The sequence below is a fragment of the Aristolochia californica genome, unplaced genomic scaffold (genome assembly GCF_029961685.1).
Source record: "Aristolochia californica isolate CCGP_79_NKW_82.1479 unplaced genomic scaffold, dmAriCali1.0.hap1 SCAF_4, whole genome shotgun sequence".
Taxonomy (NCBI): domain Eukaryota; kingdom Viridiplantae; phylum Streptophyta; class Magnoliopsida; order Piperales; family Aristolochiaceae; genus Aristolochia; species Aristolochia californica.
The window spans coordinates 38,438,414-38,462,144 of NW_027182103.1; the positions used below are offsets into that span (position 1 = coordinate 38,438,414).

The 23,731-nt window shown below is 35.2% G+C and overlaps 1 protein-coding gene and 1 long non-coding RNA gene across 2 annotated transcripts; both read right to left on the reverse strand.

Annotated features, from left to right (window-relative positions):
• Nucleotides 1-4,312: 4,312 nt before the first annotated feature.
• LOC137964022 (uncharacterized) lies at nucleotides 4,313-6,485 on the reverse strand. Its single transcript, XR_011115277.1, has 3 exons — nucleotides 6,130-6,485; nucleotides 5,503-5,881; nucleotides 4,313-4,674 (listed from the first exon to the last, which is right to left on the reverse strand). It is a non-coding gene; the product is annotated as an uncharacterized lncRNA (long non-coding RNA).
• A 450-nt stretch (nucleotides 6,486-6,935) lies between these two features.
• Nucleotides 6,936-17,536, reverse strand: LOC137963937 (uncharacterized). Its single transcript, XM_068811168.1, has 4 exons — nucleotides 17,210-17,536; nucleotides 15,814-15,925; nucleotides 7,350-7,421; nucleotides 6,936-7,268 (listed from the first exon to the last, which is right to left on the reverse strand). The coding sequence occupies exons 1-4, from the start codon at nucleotides 17,332-17,334 to the stop codon at nucleotides 7,173-7,175; spliced, it is 405 nt and encodes a 134-aa protein (XP_068667269.1). The 5' UTR covers nucleotides 17,335-17,536; the 3' UTR covers nucleotides 6,936-7,172.
• Between the last annotated feature and the right edge of the window lie 6,195 nt (nucleotides 17,537-23,731).

Sequence of the window (23,731 nt, forward strand, 5' to 3'; positions counted from 1 at the left end):
TTTTTAAAACAAGTGTTATTGGTCTGTCTGTAAATATTCCCTGTTTGTGAAGGATGTGTTATATCAGTTAAACGAACCAATGGTCTAAGAATTCATGTTCAAACTCTACTTCCTGACTATTTACCCAAAAACTAAGTTGAACAAGTGGCGCAGCAGGGAACAGTAGCTTGAAGATTTATTAGTCAGCGTGCGGGTAATGGCATTATGAACCAGGAGAAACGGAAACTGTATCATCTTGGGCAATCACTTTTTGAAGCAATGAGGCTGAGATGAGAGGGGTGGCATCCTCAAACCTGCAAATGTTTTAGTTGGATTTATGCATATGTAAAAAATACTTTGACAAAATAAATATGAGTACTTATGCTGCTTGAACTGAGATGGATCAAATTTCTGACTGTAAATTTAAACACGTAGATAGAGGTACAAAGGCTGATTTTGTAATACTTTTATACATAAAGAAGGGCACATCTATCCTATATTTTATATGATAACAGAGCTCCAATTCAAGTAAAGAAGCCTCTTCATGACCACCGTGAAGGCCAACAAATGGCATTATGGAAAGCCCTTTTTTTATAAGTGAGAAAAAATATGTTTTAAAAAATAAAAATATGAACCCTTCGCTTCTAGGTTCTTCACCTTGCCCAGTACCACCGGTCGGACGCCCGACGTTTCCTTCCAGTAAATTTAAGCCACGATGTCGCACTCGCAGTAGGGTATCTCCAGTCACCATCTCCAGCATATGCACATCCCAAACGAGTACATGTCCACCACCTCCGTGTAGTCCTCCTCGTAAAGCTCGAGCGCCATGATTTCTGGGTTGCCAGGATTGAATGAGCCGCGTGGCTCCTTCCCACCGCCGCCGCCAGTCCCAGGTTGCTTATCTTCACCTAACATCAAACAACAGGCCAGGATTCGCTCCCAATTTGCAAATGAGCTATTCGATCAAGTTTACCCTGATGGATCTGAACTCCGTCGTACGTTATTCCTAACGTCCATAAGAAAGCTCACTGGACGCAACGCTAGTCGCCATGGTCCTTCCTTTCACAAGCTCCGCTTTCGAAACCCGGTACTCGCGCAACCAAAAAAGAAAATAATATGATACCTCCACGGCTCTACCACACTATTAATCCATCACCTAAACAAGGAAAACAAATTCGATCTCAATCTTCTAAGACCCACTACAAACGAAAGAAACCCGCACGAAACCCTAAAACACGAAATAAATTCCAAAATATCAAAAAACCCATCAAGCCCTTGTTCCGCCGTTAAACGAAATTCTAAAAAGATAACAGACAGAAACCAATCTCGAGGCGGAAAGAAACTGTAAAACAGAATAATAACAAAGAATAATTTTTCTGACATATTTTTATCTCAAACGGCCGCTGTTTTATCGATACAATATATAGAGTAAAATCAGGGAAACAAATAGTAACACTATACAAATCTTAAAATTAGAGTAACAAGTTTTATAGATCATGTACAGCTTATTGCCACTCTCCCTCATGTTGATCATGTCCAACTTGTCAATTATACTATAAAATACTTCCTTGATACTGTCTTCATGAGCATATCAACTAGACTCTCAGATTGAATAAAAGAAAATTGTATAATCTTTGTATCGAGGTTCTCCGTGATGAAATGATGATCAACTTCAACATGTTTAGTGTAATCATGTTGAACAAGATTTTGTCCAATTGCGATGGCTATCACAGTGGAGATTTATAGGTTTAACATATTCAATCCTTAAGTCCCTTAGTATATTTTTTATCCATAACAATTCGCATACACTATGAGCCATACCTCGAAATTCAGCTTCAGCACTTGATCTTGATACTATCTTCTGGTTTTTGTTTTTCCAAGTGACAAAAATTTATTCCACAAAAGTAAAGTAACCAGACGTGGATCTTTTGGTTGTTTAATCCCCTACCCAATCAGAATCTGTATATCCTTCAATGTTAGAGATACATTTTTTTTTAGAATAACAGACTTTTTCCTAGAGCACTCTTTAAGTATCTCAAGATCCGATAGACTGCTTTCATATGTTCTTTACTTGGTGCATACATGAACTGACTCACAACACTCACTTCATATGTTACATATGGCCCTGTGTGTGATAGGTAGATTAATCTTCTAACTAATCGACTCACAACGCTTACTTCATATACTACATATGGCCCTGTGTGTGATAGGTAAATTAATCTTCTAACTAATCGACTCACAACGCTCACTTCATATGCTACATATGGCCCTGTGTGTGATAGATAGATTAAACTTCTAACTAATCGTTGATAACAATCTTTGTCTGCTGGAGTTTGATTTAGGAGAATTCTGAGCTTATGATTCATTTCCATAGGCGTCTTTACTGGTTTACAATCAAGCATTCCGGTTTCGACTAGAATATCCAATACATATTTTCTCCGTGAAAAAAAAAACTCCATGTTTCGATTTTGCAACCTCAATTCCCAAAAAATATTTAAGTTGTCCAAAATTCTTCATTTCGAATTTAGTGGCTAAATACTCATGTAAAACTTGCATTTTACATGGGTCATCTCCTGTCAAGACCATATCATCAACATACACAATTAAAGTTTTTAATTTTTCTTCTTTGTGTTTTATAAACAATGTATGATCTAAGTTACTTTGCTTATAGCCAAACTCTTTCATTGTAGTTGAGAATCTCCCAAACCATGCTCTAGGTAATTATTTCAGCCCGTACAATAACTTCTTCAATTTACAGATTTCACCTTGACACAAAGAACTACTTTTAATTCCAGGTGGTAGCTCCATGTAGACTTCTTCTTCTAAGTCTCCATTAAGAAAAATATTTTTAACATCAAATTGTTGCAGAGGCCAGTATCAATTTGCTACTATAGATATAAGAATGTGAATTGTATTGATCTTAGCTATTGGTGCAAAAGTATCCTGATAGTCCATCCCATACCTTTGCGTATATCCCTTTACAACTAGCCGAGTTTTATATCTTTCAATACTTCCATCCAGTTTGAGTTTCATCATGAACACCCATCGACATTAATTGTCTTCAGTCCTTTAGGTTGTGGAACAAGTTTCCAAGTGGCATTATTTTGTAGAGTCTCCATCTCTTCGTTCATCGCCTTTTTTCCATTTTGGATCAGCTAATGCATCTTGCACATTACTAGGAATAGAAACCCTAAATAATTGATCAACAATAAATGCAAATGATTTAGTCAACCTATGGGAAGACACATAGATGTTGATTGAGTATTTGGTCTTGGATTCAGGATCAGGTTCATACTATTTTTTTGGAATTCCCCTATTCAATCTTTGTGGATATCTAAGAGTATATTTTCTGTAGGAATATATGTTTCATTCGACTCATCAAACACAAGATTCGTATTTACCTGAGGAGGAATATTTTGGGTTGATTCTTCAGTTGATGGTGCAAACTGAGGTAACTCTGAGGGTTCTTCAGGAGAAATTAACAATTGACTCTCGGCTTCATGGTTGTGATCACAGTCTTGTTACACATCATGATGACTTGGTTGCTTAAAAAATTCATTCACCGTTTCTAACCCAATAAACTCAGCACTTTTGCTATTCTCTTGTTGAATAAAAAATTCATTCACTGCTTCTAACTCAATAAACTCAAAATCCATTCACTTGAGCTCTCCCCCTGAAGAGAATTCCGAGAAACTCCCCCTGAGTAATAAGGCTTTAATTCATGGAAATAGGTATCTAGAGTCACATGGAGTTTTCGGGTATGTGGATCATAACACCGATATCCTTTTTGAAAGTTAGAATAGCCAACAAAAACACGTCGTTTGGGATATGGATCAAGTTTATTTTGCAAGACTTTTGGGATATGAACATATATAATACACCAAAAACACAGGGTTTAAGGTTTGAAAGATGGGGAATAGAAATTAGGGAGTATAGTTTTTGTTACGGAGTTTGAAAGTCTTTTACTCGCGAAGGTGTTCGATTGATGAGGTAGGCAGCAGATTTGACAATTTCACCCCAATAAAACTGAGGCATGTTCATGCCAAATATGGAGGCACGCACTACTTCCAAAAGTTGTCTATTATTCCTCTGTACCAGTCCATTTTGTTGGGGAGTATAGGTGCATGAGGTTTGATGACGAATTCCATGATTGTTCAGAAAATTACAAAGAGAAGTATCGACAAACTCAATACCATTGTTAGATTGCAAAACACGAATCTGTTTTTGGTACTGAGTGTGTACTATTTGGTGAAATTTCTAAAAGGTTATACACACATCGTTCTTTTTTTATAAGCAAGGATACCCAGGTTATTCTAGTTCATTCATCAATAAATGTCACAAAGTAGCGAGTTCTAGAAATAGAGGGAACCTTTGCAGGACTCCAAACATCAGAATGAATATCCTCAAACGGTTCGAAACTTTAATTCAAACTCGATAAATACGGGATACAGTGGCTCTTAGGTAGTTCACAAGTGTCACAATGAAAATCCAAATTATTCAAAGCGATTTCATAAGATACCCAAATGAGAGATGGTCGAATCTTCGGTGCCATAACCATATAGTTGTTTGAGCATTGTTTTCACTGCTAGCTTGATTTGCTTGATTGATTTTCGATCTCTCATTCTCTGTCAACTCCAAATAGTAGAGTTGGCCCCCTCTAATACCATAACCAATAATCTTCCGGGTTAGAATGTCCTGAAAGACACAAAATGAGGGCTAAAAAGTTATAGTACAAGCAAGAGTTGAAGTAATTCGGTTAACAAACAAAAGATTGTATTCAAGAGATAAAATAACAAGGACAATATCTAATGTAAAATTATTAAACAAGATAACCGATCATTCCCCAGTAATAAGAGAGGTATTACCATTGGCAGTAGAAATAATAGATTGAGAAGAAGGTAGGATATATTTTAACTGACCGGAATCCTTTGTCATGTGATCAGATGCACCAGTATCAATAATCTAAGTTCTATTCTTAAAATATGCAGAGAGTACTGATGTTTTATCGATAATACTTGGATGGGCAATATTTATAGTAGGCAACAACTGCTTTACTTATGTGGATGTCATCATAACTTTCCCAACAATTTTTTTACGAGGTTTTTTTTAGAAGTTCCACCACTTCGGATAACCAATAATCTTGTAATAACATTATTGTGAATGACCTTTTTCCTCGCAGTGACTACATACCCGGTTGTTAGTTTTTCCATAGGATTGTGTGTTTCGATTGTTTTATGATCCTTGTCGAATTTGGTTAACCTACATAGCTGAGTTATCAGAGATTAGACGATAGTTCCCCATTTTCTGTCTCTGGGTTACTCGGATTTTTTTGGTCCGGTCTGGAAATTTGGTCTGATCCGTTGGGTTGACCCGGTTTTGGGTCTCGGTTCGGTAGTCCGATTCGGTTCGATTCGATCCGGTTTGTTGGCTTGACCCAGTTTGAGCACGTGGCCCGGTCCGAGTCTGGGTCGGCAGAATAATCAAATGGGGACCTAAGTTAAGCGATTTTTTTTTGTCACGTACCTCGTCGTCTTCGTCTTCGGCGGTAGTCTCTCTGTTCTTGCCGGCAATGGTACTATTTTCTGGGAGGCCGAGCGGTGGTTCGGAGTCAGCAGCTTTCGGAAATTCCGCCGGTCTTCTCTAATGGAGGTTCGGTGTTGGGCGACAGCTGAAGAAACAACGCAAACATAGCGTCTTCTTCGTTCACGGCGACGACAGCGTCTTCGGTTTTGTGGTGGTCGTAGGCGACGTTCGAAAGCCGGTTTAAACCAGTTATTCGTTCACGGTGACTACAGAGCAGACTTGCTCTGGTTTTTTTTTTCGGCGACTGAGTTACTGCTCTGCGCTTCGGCTATGGGGCAGAGCTGCTGCTCTGTTCTTCGGCGACGGGTGAAGGATTCTCCTGCGATAAAACGGAATAATAACAAAGAACAATTTTTCTAATGTATTATTCTCTCCGAGGGAGGCTTTTTATTGATACAATCTACAGAGTAAAATCAAGGGAAAAAATCGTAACACTATACAAATCCTAAAATTACGATAACAAATTTTACAGATCATATACAGGTCATTGCCACAGAAACCCTTGAATTAGCACAACACATCGCCAAGAAAACAACGAAAGAAGGGGAGCAAGAATTGTTTAATTACCGAAAGAAGAATGAAGCGCTCGGGCGAGCGAACTTCTTTCCCTTCATGGAATCCCAAGTCGCAACAACAAGGTCAGAAAACAGACAGCAATGGAAATTGGTAAAGACGTAGAGAATCCGCAAAGGATGAAAGTGGAGAAGGGCAAAGGGGGAGGGGTTTTATAGCACTGCATCGTCCTCCGTCACATCCCCGACGCCGGCGCGACAACTTCCTCTGACTCACGACGCCGGTGCACGCACCGCCGGCTTTTTGAGGGTATTCCGACGGGCGCAAAGTTAACGTTGGACGAAACGAGTCTCAGCTCGCACTCCGGTCCCGACTCCCAACTCCCCACTCTTGACAAGCCGGTTCGCGAACCTGCCAAACCGAACTGAACTTCGTTCGGGTTCGGTTCGTTTACTTAAACGAGTCGGAAACTCGATTTGAGTTATTCGTAAACCAGCTCGGTTCACTGGCACCCTACCTAGTGGACAGGTGGTTAGATTGCGGAGTTAGTTTGTCAAGAATGAAGATGCTACTGTCCTCTGGCATGACTCTTGTTAGTTGCCAAAGGCTTGCTTCTCCCCTTTCCCTTCATTTCATCTGTTCGTCGAGTTCTTTTAGACCTATCTAAACGATTTATTCAGGTGACCAAAAGGGCAAATAAGTAGAAAACCGGCAGTCGAGCACTGGCGCAAACAGGCAAGCTCTTACAGAATCAATAACAATGATTTACTTCAAAGAAGCATTGATTGGGCGTTCTCGTCGTTTACTGCAACTCGTTCGCATGCTCTGTGGACTCCATAGCTCAGCTTTTTGCGCAGACATTAAAGAAAGTATAAAACACCATTTAAGGCGTTATTTCATATCCATCGAATCACATTACACTGTATACAACTGAAAGCTATCTGAGATGCAGTAACAAAATTGAAGGGTCAAAGTAGCAACGACGAATTGGAGTTTTGAGGTAACTGACACGATATCTGTAGTCAATTGGTCGGAAAAATGCTTAACAACCTTTCTTACACACATCAAGATATTCAGGTGGTCTGATGAATATCAGCTTACTGGAGCTGTCGATCTCTTGTGCTGCACTTCAACTTCTCGTTCTCAAGTTCTTGAGTCATGGACTCCACTCTCTCGAGCAAGTTTATATTTTCCTATGGATAGTTAATAAAATTTCACAAAGCACGAGAAAGAAGTAAATCAAGAAACTAAAGAACGTGCATTTAAACTGTCACCTTTTGCAGCATGGTCAAACTCCTATTCAAGCTCGCAGTCTCCAGGATCTTCTTCTCAAAAGCCTGCTTTACCTGTCAATATAGAAAGTCCATTAACCCCAATAGAATGGTTAGACACCATTAAAGATTTGTATATTTCTAACCCACTTAGGTTCATTTGCTCATTATCTCAATCTTGGGTCCATGCCGAGGAGGCCTTAATAGACCAACAGACTGCAAATGCAAATAAGCAAGAAAGAGAAAAGGAAACAGAAGTTGCAGAAGAAAAACAACAGGAAGCAGAAAATGTTACAACAACACAGATAACTTGAAGAAAATTGTTCAAGTAATAATTAAAATTTGTTTGCCAAAAAATCCAAATGTGGAACAGAATTCTTCGGAAACTTGGGAAACATTTCAATTATTGAAACTCATGGAAATAAAACAGTAATTCTTGCAACAACTGTTTCTTTTAAATGAAGAAAAACTGTGTCAAAATATTTATCAGTTTCGGCGCATTTCTGAATTTCCTTACAAAGTCAAATATACTTGCTGCAGTTGGAAAATGTGCCTTCAGTTTTTTCAAATGTTTCAAATCCTGAAAAAATTTCCCAAGTTCTATTTCAGTTTCCTAATAATGGTTTTGGTTTCCAGCACACTTTCCAGCAATATGGGCTTCCTATCATCCAATTAAATAACTATGGACCTTACACCTTTACCAGAAATGACACATAATAAGGTAGCGCTTGCAGAGACAGCCCTGACATTAAAGGACAGCAAAGAGAATAAAAGGGTGAAAGCTGCTGTCCTTAATATTCAGCATGCTTAGAGTTGATGAGAATCTACACAAGGCCGTGATGGAAGTAGTAGAGGCTGAGGTCGTGATAGTTCTGCTAGAGGCACAGGCCGTGGTGAAAGTAAAGGTAACAAAAGGTGTATATATTGTGGATACTCGTATAACTTTTCTAACAAGTGTGTGGATAAGTTTGGTAAACCAGATTGGGCCATTTCAACCATTCAAGATAGCAATGGAACTTTCTCAAACTGAGTTGTTGGTAGTACTTGCTGCCCCAAATGAGCTCCGGCAGTTAGCCCAAACGAATTGTGCAACTAACCTCTTTGTCGTCTTCCTCTACATCTATAATTCAGCCTACACCTCCTATAGCTACTATTGCAAGCTCAGGTATGTCTGCCCTATATGTGAGTTCAGTTTCCTCGTGGGTTATTGACTCAGGTGAGTCATCACATATGCCAGATACGTCTTCTCTTTTTACAGATCTTAGTCCGTCATCTCCATTCAAGCAGGTTACTCTTACTAATGGTTTGGTTTCACCTGTCTATGGAGTAGGCGAAGTCCAGCCTACCTCCTCTTTGTCATAGGAATTAGTGTTATTTGTTCCTGAATTTCATGTTAATCTCTTGTTGGTTAGTCAGCTCACTAAATCCTTGAATTGCTCAATAATGTTCAATCATACTTATTGTGTGTTTCAGGACCTTCAGAAGAGAGTGATGATTATATCAGGGTGTGAAAGAGAGGGACTATATTACTTGGAAGGTTCACCACAATAGACATATTTAGCATTTCATGTGGTTGGTTGACCCTACTAGTAGCATTGGCAATTAGTACATCCTTCTCTAACAAAGTTGATTCAATTCTTTCTAGACTTGCCACTTTATTATTTCAGTGTAAGTCATTTCAGCTTGAGAAGCACCATTGAGCATTGTTTCCATCGAGTCAACTAAAATAAAAATATTTTTGAAATAATACACTTAGATGTATGGGGGTCATGTTTAGTTTCTAGTATTTTTGGCTATAAGTACTTTGTTTCCTTTATTGATGCTTTTATTCGATCCACTTGGATGCATCTCCTATAGGAAAAACATGAACTTTCAAATGTATTTTTTAATTTTATAATAAAATAAAAAACACAGTTTGGTGCTTCTCTTCATATCATTCATATTCATAATGGGTTTGACTTTATGAATCATGAATTTGATTCTTTTTGTAAGACTCATGGCATTATTCATCAATTTTCATGTATATTCACTCCTCAACAAAATGAAGTAGCGGAAAGAAAGAATCGTCATTTTCTGGAAGTTGCTCATTCTATGATACTCCATTTGCATCTTCTAAAATCCTACTAGGGTGATACAATGGATACCACGTGTTTTCACATAAACAAGATGCCAACTTCTGTACTTAGAGGAAAAAATCCCTTTCAAGTTTTGAAACCCGATGCTGAATTGTACTCTCTCTACCTTCGTACATTTGGAAGTGTGTTTTGTGCATGTTTTGGCCCATATGTTAACAAGTTGTCTCCTAGAGTTGTTAAATGTGTGTTTTTGGGTTATTTTTACACATAGAAGGGCTATAAGTGTTAATTCTACCTTCTTTGAAGATGTTTCATTTTTCCCCAGGTAAGACAAGTTGTCTACTCCATCTTTAGTTGATACAGGTATTGTGGCTCCTAATCTTGTGGAGGATGTTTAAAACCAAGTGCAAGTACTGCAGCACTGAAACCACCTCAAGTTTATCAATGCAGATAACCTTCCAAGACCCCAACCAAAACTCCCTCTCCATTTCCTTTGCCAGTATTTTCTTCGTCAGCAACTCCTAAAGTAAGTATTTGGACTTTATTATTTCACTTTGGAAAGGGATCCATAGATCCAATAGATATCCTTGTAGAAGAGCAGGTATGGAAGAGTCTGACATGACTCTCACAACAAGAAGTATTATAGAACTAGAATTATTATAGAAAGAGGTCTCACAGAATAGTCTCAGCTTAAAGGTGTTTTAGTTTTCTCTTTTCCAAAAATTCAACATGGTATCAAAGCGGGTTTGGTCAACCCACAAAGATAATGTGATCTTTTTCAGATCTATCATCTCTAGTAGTTGAGGTTCGTCTTTTATCTTTTTTCTTTCTTTCTTATCCTAGTACCCGTTGATTTCTTGGTGTTCACACCTCTATACTGAGCTTTTCATATTGCAAATTATATATTGACAAAAAGATCTTCGAGTCTACTTTCCAACGCAAAAATAATTTTGGCAATCAGAGTTTTCTACAAAGAGAAATCGATATTTAAAGCAGCAAAGGACAGACTGCAAGAGAAGTTCGAGTCGTTTTATGCCATCAAGAACGAGACTTTATATGGAGATTTATATGTCAAAAGAAAGATCAGTAAGTCTATTTTCTACCCTATCAAACCAATTCTCAACCTGAACTTTCTAGAGGGAGATATCAAATTCACAAGGGTCAATGGTTATGCCGGCCAAAGAAGAAAGAGTATTTAGTTCGGCAAGATTACAAAGTCCGAAATCTACCACATTCTTTATCTCAAAAGAAGTATATTTTGTGAAGACATATTATACTTGGACGAAAGGTATCAAAGTCTAGTTTCAGCAAGAGAAATTTCATGTTAATCTGATCTATATTTAAGAAGATATTCGCATTGGAGTCAGCAAAGGTCAAACTACAGAACGAAGAAAATCAAGAGGCCATCAAAAGATTCAAGAACGAATTTTTTTATGTCAAATTAGATATCAAATTAAAGCTCTTTGAGCCTAGTTTCTTGAGCAACAAACCGTTTGTGATTTTGAGCTATATTTTGGGAGATATATATATATATATATATATCAAAAGTGTCAAAGGTTAGTTCTGCCAAAAATCTTTTTCTTTTCCTATTCTCTCTCCTATTATCTCTCCATGCATTGACGTGAATTGAGTTTCACTTTCTCCTAAAATCAGAGTTTTTTAGCTAAATTTGTCTTCTAATTAGAGAGTTTTGGTCCGACTTAATCACTCCATGATGTGCTCATTCAAGATATGCAAAATCTTGCATCAATGTTGTTTTCAAGTTTTGTGTTTTTGTTACTTGGTTGTATGTTTTCCTCATAGTTAACTCCTAAAAATTGTGGTCACCCCAAAAAAAGGTTATACTTGGTCAAATTTGTTCAATTATTTCATTACTACAATTACAATCTCCTTCTTTTCAAGGTGAAGGGTATTTTCTCCATTAATTTCCTATTAACCTTTTACTTAGCAGTCTTTCTCCTACCATCCTTTTTTTTTATTTACCCCCTTTTTAACCAGCCCTTTGGTGTGTTACTTTGGTTGGTCATTTTATATATATATGGGTTTTATCGTCGTCTTGTGAGTGACAGGTATTACCCACTTTAGTGATTATTATCACTATTTTTGTTTGAAATCCTTTGAGGTTGGTTCCGACTTATGTTTTTATCACCCATTTTTTACTTTTTGACAGTATGTGTCCGGTTTTGTACTTATCCTTGGGACACCTTGATGGAGGAGATCATTACTAGAACTATTTTATTTGTTTCAAGTTGGGATCATTGCCATTACTTCCCAGCTTGAGGGGGGAAATACAAGGTCACGTTTGAGAAGTAGTATAATCTACAATGAAGAATTCTACATGTTGTAGTAATTTTTATGTGACCAAAATATTCAAGAACACAAAAAATGAAGTTTTTGCATCTATGAAGAATTGCATATGTGAAAAAAAAATTCAGCAAAAGATAATTGAAGACCAATAATCATTTTCATTGCAAACTAAAGTTATAAACTTCAACTTGAAGGGGAGTGTTGAAGAACAAGTATGGAAGAGTCTCACATGACTCTCACAATAAAAAGTCTTATAGAGCCAGAATTATTACGGAAGGAGGTCTCACAGAAAAGTCTCAGTTTAAAGGTGTTTTATTTATGTTAGTCTTCTATTTATGTTCAGTTGTGTAATTGTTCTCTATGACTTATCTTTTAGTATTTAACTTTGGGTGTAATTGGGACAAAGATAGTTTAATTGTAATTGGACTCTACTAGTTTTCTCTATTATAAATAGAGGCACATTGTACCAAAATTACATCAAGTCAGTGAAGTTTTTATTCTTCCAGAAATTCAACAATCCTATTTCTTAGTTTGTTTCCATTGATTTCTTGTCTGGTAGTTTAAAAGAGTTTTCCCTATCTTTGTCCTCCTATGCTATTCCTTCAGTATAGGAAGTTTTGGTATCTCTTCAATGAAAGTAGGCTATGGATGTAGAAAGGGAGATTCTACACATGGATATTATGTGACCCACCTCCAGGTGTTGCAATTGTGGGATGTCACTAGGTATACACTATGAAATATAATGCAAATAGTTCTATTGCCAGGTAAAAAAGCAATGGTAGAGCCAAAGGGTATACTCAAACTTACAGACTAGATGTGTTTGAGAGTTTCTTTCCTATAGCCAGGTTGACATATATTTGGATCCTTGTTTCTGCGGCTACAAATTGAGGCTGACCTCTATTTCAGCAGGACATTAAAAATGATTTTTTGTATGATTATTTTGAAGAAAAAGTTAATCTGGAGCAACCTCCAGACTATGTTGTTCAAGGAGAGAATAGAAAGTTTTCTAGGTTCAGGAAGGCAATTTAAGGACTCAAGCAGAGTTCTAGTGCATAGTTTAACAAGTTTGGCAAGGTAGTTATGTCATTGGGTTTTTCTAAAAGCCATTGTGATCATTCGTTTTTTGTCATGAAAAGATCCTCTGGAGTTGTAGTATTCATTGTTTATGTAGATGATATAGTCTAAGAAGATTGAAGAAGTAAAGGAGCATCTGACCAAGCATTTTCAAACTAAAGATCTGGGGTTGCTCAAGTATTTCCTTGGGATAGAAGTTGCTCGCAAGAAGGTAATGGTTGTCATGACAATTGAACGTAAAGATAGAACTACTTGAGGTTGATAGGAAAGCTGATTTATGCTACAATTATATATCCAGATATCTCATTGTTTTAAGTGTGGTTAATCAATTCATGGAGTCTCCAAGTAAAGTTCATTTGGAGGTAGTTCAAAGAATTTTAAAATATTTGAAGGGGGGCTAAGAAAAAGGTTGTTATTTGATAGCAGCCGATTGTTATTTCAGCTGATTGTTATTTCATTCAAGATGTTGTGACAAGGAAAGAAGTTGTCACTCCATATGTTTGGTTAGGCGACCAACATTCACCAAAGCCTTAAGTAAGCAAAAGTTTGAGATGTTCAGTAACAAGTGGGGAGTTTTAGATATATAAATTCCAGCTTGAGAGGGAGTGTTAAAATTCATGTAGGGGTATTTTGGTTATTTTATCCTTCATGTATGAGTCATTGGGAGTGAAAGTATGGTGGTCATTGTTAGGAGTACAAGGTTCAAATTTCAGATTATTTGATATGTATTTAGTTAAATAGAGATGTTTAAGTCATGGGAACATTTTTGTAACTTTTCTTTATTTTCACTTGAGTGAGATTAAATAGACAAAGGGGGCCAACAAGTCCAAGTCTGACGCATGCTTTCCCTTTATTTTCTCTATTTCTTCTTATTTCTTCTTCTACTCTTCAACTTTTCATTTTATCACAAATTCCTTTGCTACATGAATAATGATGGAATTTTGATGAGATCAGGAAGTATGAAAAATAGGAGCCATCTTGGTTAGCAAAAGCAATGAGTTTCCAATACAAAATTAGAATCAACTCTTAACTTCCAAGCTCACAGATTCATTCAGAAGTGGAACGGAAGACTTCGATTTGATGGGAATTCTATGGGGTTAATTTCAAATTATGATTTGAGATTAAGAAACCCTCTAAAGCTCTTTCTTTTATGAGCAACACCCAGGGAACCTAAGAGCTGGACTAAGCAACCAATTAGGTAACGTCAAGCTTTTAAATACAGTTTTGATGGACTTGAAAATACTCAAAGTAAGATGTTTTTCATTTCTCACAGGAAAGCCATAATAAAGTCTAAATGATAAGTATCTATGAGGCTAAATCAGGGGTACATGGGCCAGATTGAGCCAGCCTTGTATAGGATGGGTTTAAGAACCCACCTCTTTGCATTTCACTACTTTTGAAACATTTTTTAACAATATAGGCCCCATGTCTCACGAACGGATCTTAGAGGGTTAACTAATGAAAATAACTACTAAACGCTAGAGATAGAGTCATCATAAAGGTGAAAAAGGCCACCTAATCCAAAGTTAAAGCATTATTAAGCATCTCATATGACCTAGAGGGATGACAAATAGAAAACGTTTGTAGGCACAATGGTAATGAAGAAATGACTACCTAATTCAGATTTGAGGTTGCCATAAAGAGTTTCATGAGCTCTAGAGCTTTTGACATATTGAATAAGAAACTAACCCTCAAAGAGTCAAATTCAGTTCATATCGTCCACCAATTTATCCGATATAAGGACGGACATACTATCCACTAATGGCCAGATCAAATTATGCCAACTCCTTGATGGAATTCTTTCCACATCATCATTTGTTGGCAAATGCAGTGGATCATGTGAACTTGGAGAAAAAGACCAGGTGGATGAGCAGATAAAAAGAGAGTAACAAAATCTCCAGTTCTTGTAGCTACTGCTCCCACACTCGTACAGGGAGTAGACTAAGGATGGCAAGAATAAGGTAACTTCATTATTTAAGAAACTAAAGGAGATAATTAATCATCTCATCATCATAGATGGAGTCATCAAGGATCATTTTGGCTCTACTCTCCTGGTTTTCTCCAGCTCAGCAGGTAATGTGACTCCACGCAAATTGAAAGCCAAGCCCCATTTACAGGAATCAAGTTCTATGCTGACTAATTCTCAGAACCAGTAGCCTTAGAAACAAATTTTGCCAATGTAATTTCTTGGATGGTTAAAAATAAAAATTTTGTGAGGTTAACAAGAAAAAGCTGGCATCATGGTCATATGACTAGTGTAAAATTTTAGCATATGAATGGATAGTTAAGGACAACACTACACAAATTGCCTGAAGATGCTTCAATCTTCTAACTGAAATAGTCCTGATATTCATCACAATCATTCCATATGTAGTTCATCTTCATTTTGCGGACCAGTCTAAATCTCACCCATTCAGTCTTCATTTCGCGAACCAGTCAAAATATCTCTCATTCGACACTTCACTCATACAGGGGGGCAAATTTAGACTTCAACCTCGAATGTTCTCAGGCTCAGACAATTAAAGAACGAATTTCACAGAAATTAATGTATATCAAAATACCCATCTTGGGGAACCAAAAAAAACTGTGATGGGGGAAAAGCCACATTGCAGTGTCGACAACAAAGATAAACAGAAGCCACCAAAACTCTAACCAAAGACTTCAGCATATGAACAACGGAAGCAAAGGATAACAGTTTGCCACGAAGTTGCTGAGAGCTTGCTCAGAAAATGAGTTGAAGCATCTAACTAAACTACTGTAATCCTCTCATCTGTATTGTCAAATGTCAGAAAGGAGAACTAGTCTCTACTATAGTTGCACGTTGAAGGAAGAAAATCTAATCTTTACTTTCAGGAAGGACACAACTTATTGAGGGAAGGTTGCTTTGGTGCAAAAAGATCTCAACAGAACCTCTAAAAGCTTGTGTTCAATATTTACTCAAAATAAAACCAGAATCTACAGTTAAGATGATTTATAAGTACAAGGTCGACAAAATCATAACCTTGACATACCTGTATCAGCTCCCTCAAACGCTTTGTACCCCTTTCCACTTCTTCGTCATATTTCAGTCTCCATTCAGCTGATTCTTCCATAGATTCCTTGTTAGCAAGGTCAAACTGTCTTCTGCAAGATGTGGATAATGAGATGAATTTTATCATCTAACGTAAAGCAGAAGGATACATTTTTCCCAGTAGACAACATCCAAATAAGTCAAGATTCAGTAACAGTGGAATCTTCAAAGATCTTGGAATAAGAATAGTCTACCATGAATTTTTAAATAGCAGAGACCACAAAAGTTATTGTATATTCATTTATAATTTTTAAATGTCAGTTGATGCATTTATTAGAGACTATTATTACAGTCTTTGATTTGTAAAAAAGAGGTTGAATCTATACCAACAGTGCCAACTATGAAGATGTGCAGAATGTATCGTTCATATCAACTTGACTTTTATGTAATGTCTTGCTTAATATTTTAAGGAAACCCATACAACATTTAGAGAAAAGTCTCATGTTGTAAAATTACTCCAGATAGACTGGCAAAATTGGCAACCAAATCAGAGTCATGAGTACCCAATCCATGCTTCAGTAACTATGAATTAAAAAAAAAGGAAGTTTCACCTGTTCAACTCCAATTGAGTCATGAACCTTTTATTAGTACTTTTTATTAACTATTCATGTCAAAACAAAAGAGAACTTAGTACAGATAATTAGAAATACTAACTGGCTAATACAATTCGTTATTTAATCGGTTCTAACTGCCTAATTAAATGCCCAATCGATTTAGGCCCTCTTTACGGTGAAAGAATTTAAAAGAAAAGAAAATAATGTGAGTACATATTTTTCTTTTACTTTGTGCAGCTTCCATCTAACAGAATAAGACACTGAATTGAATAATTGAATTTAAATTTGAGACCAAACTAACTTATTTTACCCATTGTTACCATCTTCAATAATAGAACAATAACATTTGAAAGAGGACTTTCAACAAAGAGATACATGCACTTGGATAATCACTTATTAGCAATCAAAGAGCAGGTCTCATGTCTCTAAAATGCTCTTTCCAGTTTCATCTTTGCTTCAAATAAAATAATAAGGAAATGCTAGATTTGGGAATCTTTCGATTTTGATTTGGTTTTTCTTTTGTAGATGGTGCTGTTGTTGCATTGTTGTGTTATCGAGTAAATAAAGGTGTTGATCCACCATTCTCGCAGCAAACTTTGTACGAGTATAATAATCCATTATAAAGAGAAGAAATAGTTTTTCATCCTCGCCAATGCTTTCATACTCCCTCATCTAAAGGTAAAAGAAAGGGATATTTCTGTTTGCAAAAAAACTAATGAAATGAGTCGTCAATTTGAAAAGTGAAATATAGATTAGGAAGAGCAAAGGAACTAAAAACCGAACCTTATTATCTCCGTTTCTTCCTCAGAGATGGTCAAATCAATAGCCCAGAGTCTAAGGTAAACGGCCACGCCAAGAAATAGAACCAAAAGCAAACCTATAAAAACCGGGCTTCTGACCAAACTCATAATCGAATTCTACTTCCAAAATCTGAAATCACAGCTTGATAATAGCAGATTGGATTCCCGCGGTTGTTAGTTAGAAATGATTACTCTTCATGATTCAAAATGGAGGATACTGTCCCTCTTCGCAGCGGTTTCGTCTCAAGGAGGGAAAGATAAAAGACAAACGCTCGGACAATAAAGAGCAGGTGAACTCTAAATTGGAAAATTATAATGAGAACAATTAATCTCGCACCTGTGTAGGTTTGAGCTGGACTTTAACTTAAAATTTAAGTACGAGCTCGAGCCGTCGAGCTGCGATTTTTCAAAAAAACGTTTTGTACTACAACCAATGCGCATTGGGTTAGTCATCGGGTTAGTCAATAAACTTAAATTTTAACTTTTAACTTCAAATTCATCTCAATCATTTACATGAATTTCAACTTCAAATTTGGTGTTAATGTGGACGAGTTTATGTACACTGGAAAACAGTTTCGGATGTTAGTGTCCCAAAACAAGAAAAATATAAAAAAATAAGAGAATAAGTAATTTTTAATAATATACTTAAATAAAACATAATACCTAAACTCCAAATTAGGTAAAACAAACATGATTACTACATAAATAAGTAATTTAATATATAATTAAAATATATTAATATACTAACTAATTAAATTAGATATTATTTTATTTAATGATTGCAATTTATTGTACATTAATAAAGTAATAACGTGAACCAATTAACTGTGCACATGATTAATTATAAAAATAAGTTAAAAATAACATAAACGAATATAATAAATTAAGTTATTAATTTATTAATAACATATGATATACTTTAATGTAAAAAGGAATGATTAAACAAAAAAATTGATCAAATGCTAACTTTAACACACTATATATTTTTATGTATTATTAATTAATAATATTTTTTCCGTTAAATTTAAAATCATATGTTTTATTAATTATTAAAATGGTTTAATTTTTTTTGAAACTGAGTTGACCCAAATTAACTCGGCTAAACTCGGGCGGGTCCGGTCTAAGACTCGGGGTAGAACCAGTAGTTTAATTATCCTAACTTAGGAAAAATTAAATCGGCGTCTTCTTCCTTACGGCGCTACAACAGGGGCTATACGACGAAGGCGGCCTAGAAGGGGGAGGTGCAACAAAGGCAACACTGGAGGCTCTGCAAGTAGGGGTGGCTTCCAACCGAGCCGGCTCGAGCTCGGCTCTGTAGACCTAGATCTCGAACCGAGTTCGAGATCCAGATACGGCTCGTTTGAGTTAACGAGTCAAGCTCGACCAAATCAAGGTTCAACTCGAAAGCTCGCGAGCTAGCTCGTTAACGGGCGAATCGTGGGATCGGGATCAGGAGCGGCAGTGGGTGCGGGAGCGAGAGCGGGGGAGAACGCCAAGCCCTTCTCGTCAGCCGCTCTGGCCACCTCTATCGCCGTCGATAGCTCATCGTCGACCACTACATCCCCTTCCCTCTGATTTCTTCCTCTTCCTCCGATTTCTTCGCCTCCTTTGTTTCCGTCGCCGCCGTTTCCATCGTTGTCGCCTCCGTCGTCGATGACAGGTCATCGCCGACGCCGCGCCTTCGATCCGCGTCGTCTCAGCGAAAAACCAGTCCAGAGAGAGTTACCTAAGTTGGGTGTCCCCACCTCCTCCCCGCGTGAAGTTGATTTCGCACATGTGAAAGTCACACGTGTGAGATCATAAACAAGTAAAAAAAAAAAAATTCTTTGTCCCTTCCTCATGGCTCTTGAAGAAATTGAAAAGACATTTTAGTAGAAATACGTTTCTAGAGACTATTAGTGGTTTTTTCAATAAATGTTGAAAAGACATTTTTAGTAGAAATATAGGGACCATTAGTGCCTCATGTTTTTTGGAAATATTTTTCTAATTAGAAATTCTTATTAAAAAATCATATAATTTTCTAAATGGGCAAGAAAACTGTATAGAAAATTTTTGAATAAGTATTTGACAGTTGATGCTATAATACTTTTTAGCATGAGACAATTTTCATAACAATTTTTTGTTTGACATTTTATTTGATTAAAAATTTATCAATAAGTATAGTAATATATTAGATTGATTATTAATTTTTATTTATTTCCATAGAAGAGGCAATAAAAGGTCCATTTAACTTTCCTAAGAAAATTTTAAAATATTTCTTGTAAGTTTCTAGTAAGTCTCTAATAGTAATAGGATTTTATTTAAAGTTTTTTTTGGAAATGTGTATCCTAGGAAAAACATTTATAGTTTTTCCTAGAATATAAATTTTCAATAAGGGGCACTAAGGCCATAGTAAATTTATGGCCAGATTCAATAATTACAAAATAAGCTAGACAACATTTGGGGTAAAAAAGATTAATATTATTGGGTTCTAATTCATTATCGAGATTCAATCCCGAACCTCCCCTATCATTCTTTTTTTTTTAAATGTATACATAATTTTATAGATAATTTATTTGACATATATTTTATGTAGAGTTTTAAATGTAGGTTAACCTCGAACTCGGCTAGAGCTTGAGCTTGAACTCGGTTAAAATTATTAGGCTCGAGCTCGATTACAATTTTAGGCTCTAGGCTAGGTCGGCTCGAGCTCGAGTTCAAAATTTTTAAATCAAGCTCAACTCGAACATAGGAAGGTTCAAACTCAGCTGGATTCGATGCCACCCTTATGCTCAATTTTAAGTAGAGGTCATGCCCAAATTTATGTAAAATGTATGCCCAATTTTATGTAAAATGTATGTATAATTTTATATACAATTTATTTGACATGTATTTTTTGAAAAGTTTTAAATGTATGTTGAAGCTCGAACTCGAGACATGTAATTTTTTGAAAAGTTTAAAATAAATGTTGAAGCTCAAGATCGGCTCGAACTTGGTTAAAATTATTGGGTTCAAGCTCGATAAAAATTTTAGGCTCGGCTCGATGCCACCCCTATCTGCAAGGGCTGCAACAGAGGTTTCTACATGGGCTACGACGGAGGTGATGCTGCAACAGAGGCGGTGATACAACGGAGATGTTCGGCGTCGGGAGGGCGGAAGGTACAATGGCGTACTACAACGGAGATGCTGAGACAGATCGAGAGGGAAAAAAGAGGGAGAAGAGAGAGGGAGAAGCGAGTGAGAGAGAAAGAAAAAACAAATTTCTGCCTCCTGTGACGCGTCCCGCTCGCTTCATCCAGATCATTCGCATTATACTACGGAATCCGAAATCTCAAAATTTAATCGTGGGTGTTATCTTCGGATTCATATGATTCATCAGATTCATCAACATGAATCAAGCACTAGTGCTCCACTAACGATGTTAGGAAATGAACTGAGTAATGCGGCTAAAGTTCATCTCCTGATTCAAGTTGACTAACCTCCCCTTATGGGTGTCAAGTCGAGTAGAGTGTAGGTATGAGCTTGACCTTAAAACTTAAGTTCGAGCTCAAACTCAAACTCAGCCTTGTGCCTTAAATGGAACTTGGGCTCGAGCACAGTTGGAACTCAATATATATATATATATTTAAAATTATAAAAATAAATAAATAGAATATATTGATATTCTTAGTACCATTGAACCACATGTTATTGCAGAGGAGTCTTAGACTTTGCAATGGAGTATACTAATATATAATAGCCAACTTAATAGACCTAATAGAAATAACAAAGTTTTCCATTAATAGTGTTTATTCTACTAGCAAATAACAACATTAGATGTTGAGAGACCCAAAAGGGTTGGGCGATTGATTGTCTTTGAGGTTTGAGGTAAATAAGAACAATCATCAATCAACTAAAGAAGAAACTGATGAGATCAATTAGAGTAAAAGATATTTTTTGTAAGAAAGATTTATGTTAACGAGTCGTTTCACGAGCTAACAAACCGAACTTGGAAAATCTTGAGTTTGACTTGTTATACCTAACGAGCCTTATTTCAAGTGTGAGCTCGAGCTGAACTCAAATAAAAACTAAATTGAACGGAACTTTTTTTTAGCTGAGCTTGAATGATTTATGAACCAGTTTGACTTGGTGCCATCCTTAATTACAATACTTCATGTCAGGATTTTGGAAGCTCCATTGGCATCATTTTAATAGTCGAAAGCTTGAAAATAATTTGAAAGCTCTCGTTTATTGCACAAGAAAACTAGAAGAATTTTTAAAAACAAATAAATAAATTAAATTAAATTGAGTGGGAAATTGGAAGAGAATTTGAGTGTTTTACTTGATTTATTTATACTTCAGAAAAAAAATATTTTTACCTATTTTCCATTGCAATGTTTTAAATGGAATTCACTTGGAATTTTTTTTTATGCTTGTGCTTTTATTTTAATTTTTATCCTTTTCTATTTGTTTTTATCCCCCATAACTTATTTGTGGGCGAGAGGTATTTTGTTTTTCCATCTCCTAAGGGTGTATCATACACGTGTCTGGAATTCTTTTAGGATTGGAATTTAATTTCAAATCCACAATGATTTCAGAGTTAGTGTGTTAGAAATTACTTTTGGAAATCTTTTTAGTAGTTCCTATTTTTCCAATAAATATGAAATTCCAATTCAGTTTTCCAATAACTGAAATAGAGAGGGAAGAAAAAAGGAAAAATAACATATAGTCTTCCTTAGTTTTAATAATAATAATATATTAATATTTCAATAATCAGTATAATAATTTTAAATTAATTTAAAATATAGAATATTTAAATAATTATTCTAATTACATAAACCATCCACATAATTAACTTAATATAATTTATAAGTAAAACTATTAAATTCATATTTTTATTATTCATATTTTACTTATTCATTTGCACATAATGATTAAATTATTTTATATGAAAACTTAATTTGTTTAAAAATAAAATTTTATAAGTTTAAATAATAATAAAAATTATTATTATAAAATATTTAGCAATATGCAATATATTATAAAATGTATAACACTTTTTAATAAAATATGTGGTCATGGTTTTATATTAATTATAATAATCATAATTATTAATTATTTTCTACCATAAATTTAATAATAAAAATTCTATTAAAATATATTAATTGTGAAATTTAATAACTCTAAAATATTTTAATTTTCTACTTAAGTAATTTTTAAAATTTTCTTTATTTAAATTAATACACCTATTAAATTGAATATAATATAATAATCATCACATTTAAAATCTTAATAATAAAAAACTTATTTATTTTTATAAATATTTATAAATAATAAAATATTAATATAAATTATTCAATAAAACCAATTATTTTACTAAAAATATTTTTTATATTTAAAAATGTACATAAGAATTCAAGTGTTCACATTAACTCTAAAGTTCTATACTTTAGAAACATTGGTTCTACCAACCCATGTACCAACAATAAATTTCCAGTAAAAGAATTCCTATATAAAAATTCTAAACACACTAACACCCCACAAACTTGGACAAGCATAAGAAAATTTTAGTCAAATTTTTGTTTTTCACTTGTACTATTTTTTATGAGATTTTTTTTAACTTAGGTTGACTATCATCCTTATTTTGATGATAACAAAACTTAACTACATTTGTGCTAAGATTTATAAATTAAACATTTCCTATGTAATTCTTTCAAGAGACACAACAACAAGGTCTATACAAAAAAATTGACAAATTCAAATACAAAACCTTGAGTTGTATGACATGTCAAGTCATCTTGAATAAGTACCCGTGAACAAAGATTGAAGGCTAGAAGACTAGAGTCAAAGTCATTGAAAAAATATATCAAGAACTCTAGCAATGTAAGAGGACAATCACCAAACATTGATTCTGAGGTACACAAGAGGATTGGAACTTTAGGGTATAAATATTTTTCATGTAACCAAGATAAGGGTAGTTTAATTGTAATTGAATTCTACTTGTTTCCTTTATTATAAAGAAAAGCTCATTGTACTCGAATTATAATTAAGTCAGCGAAATTTTTCTCTTTTGTAGAAATTCAACATGGTATCAAAGTAGGTTTGTGAGTTGACTCAATCAACCCACAAAGATAATGTGATCCTTTTCTGATCTATCATCTTTAGTAGTTTAGGTTCATATTCTACTTATTTCTTTCTTTTTTGTCCCAATACCTATTTTTTTTTTTTTGGCATTCAAACCTCCATATTTAAATTTTCATATTTCAAATTATATATTGATAGAAAGATCGAGTCTAATTTCTAACTCAAAAATAATTTTGGCAATTGAAGGTTGTTGCAAAGAGAATTGATATTAGAAGTCGAAAAGGTTTGACAACAAGATAGGTTTGAGTATCAACAAAAAACTTATTTTTGAGCCATTTTATGCCATAAAAAATGATGCTTTATATGGATATTTATAATTCAAAAGAAAATTCTATAAGTCTATTTTCTAACCTATTAAACCAATTATCAAATTGAGGTTTTTAGAAGAGATATCAATATCAGA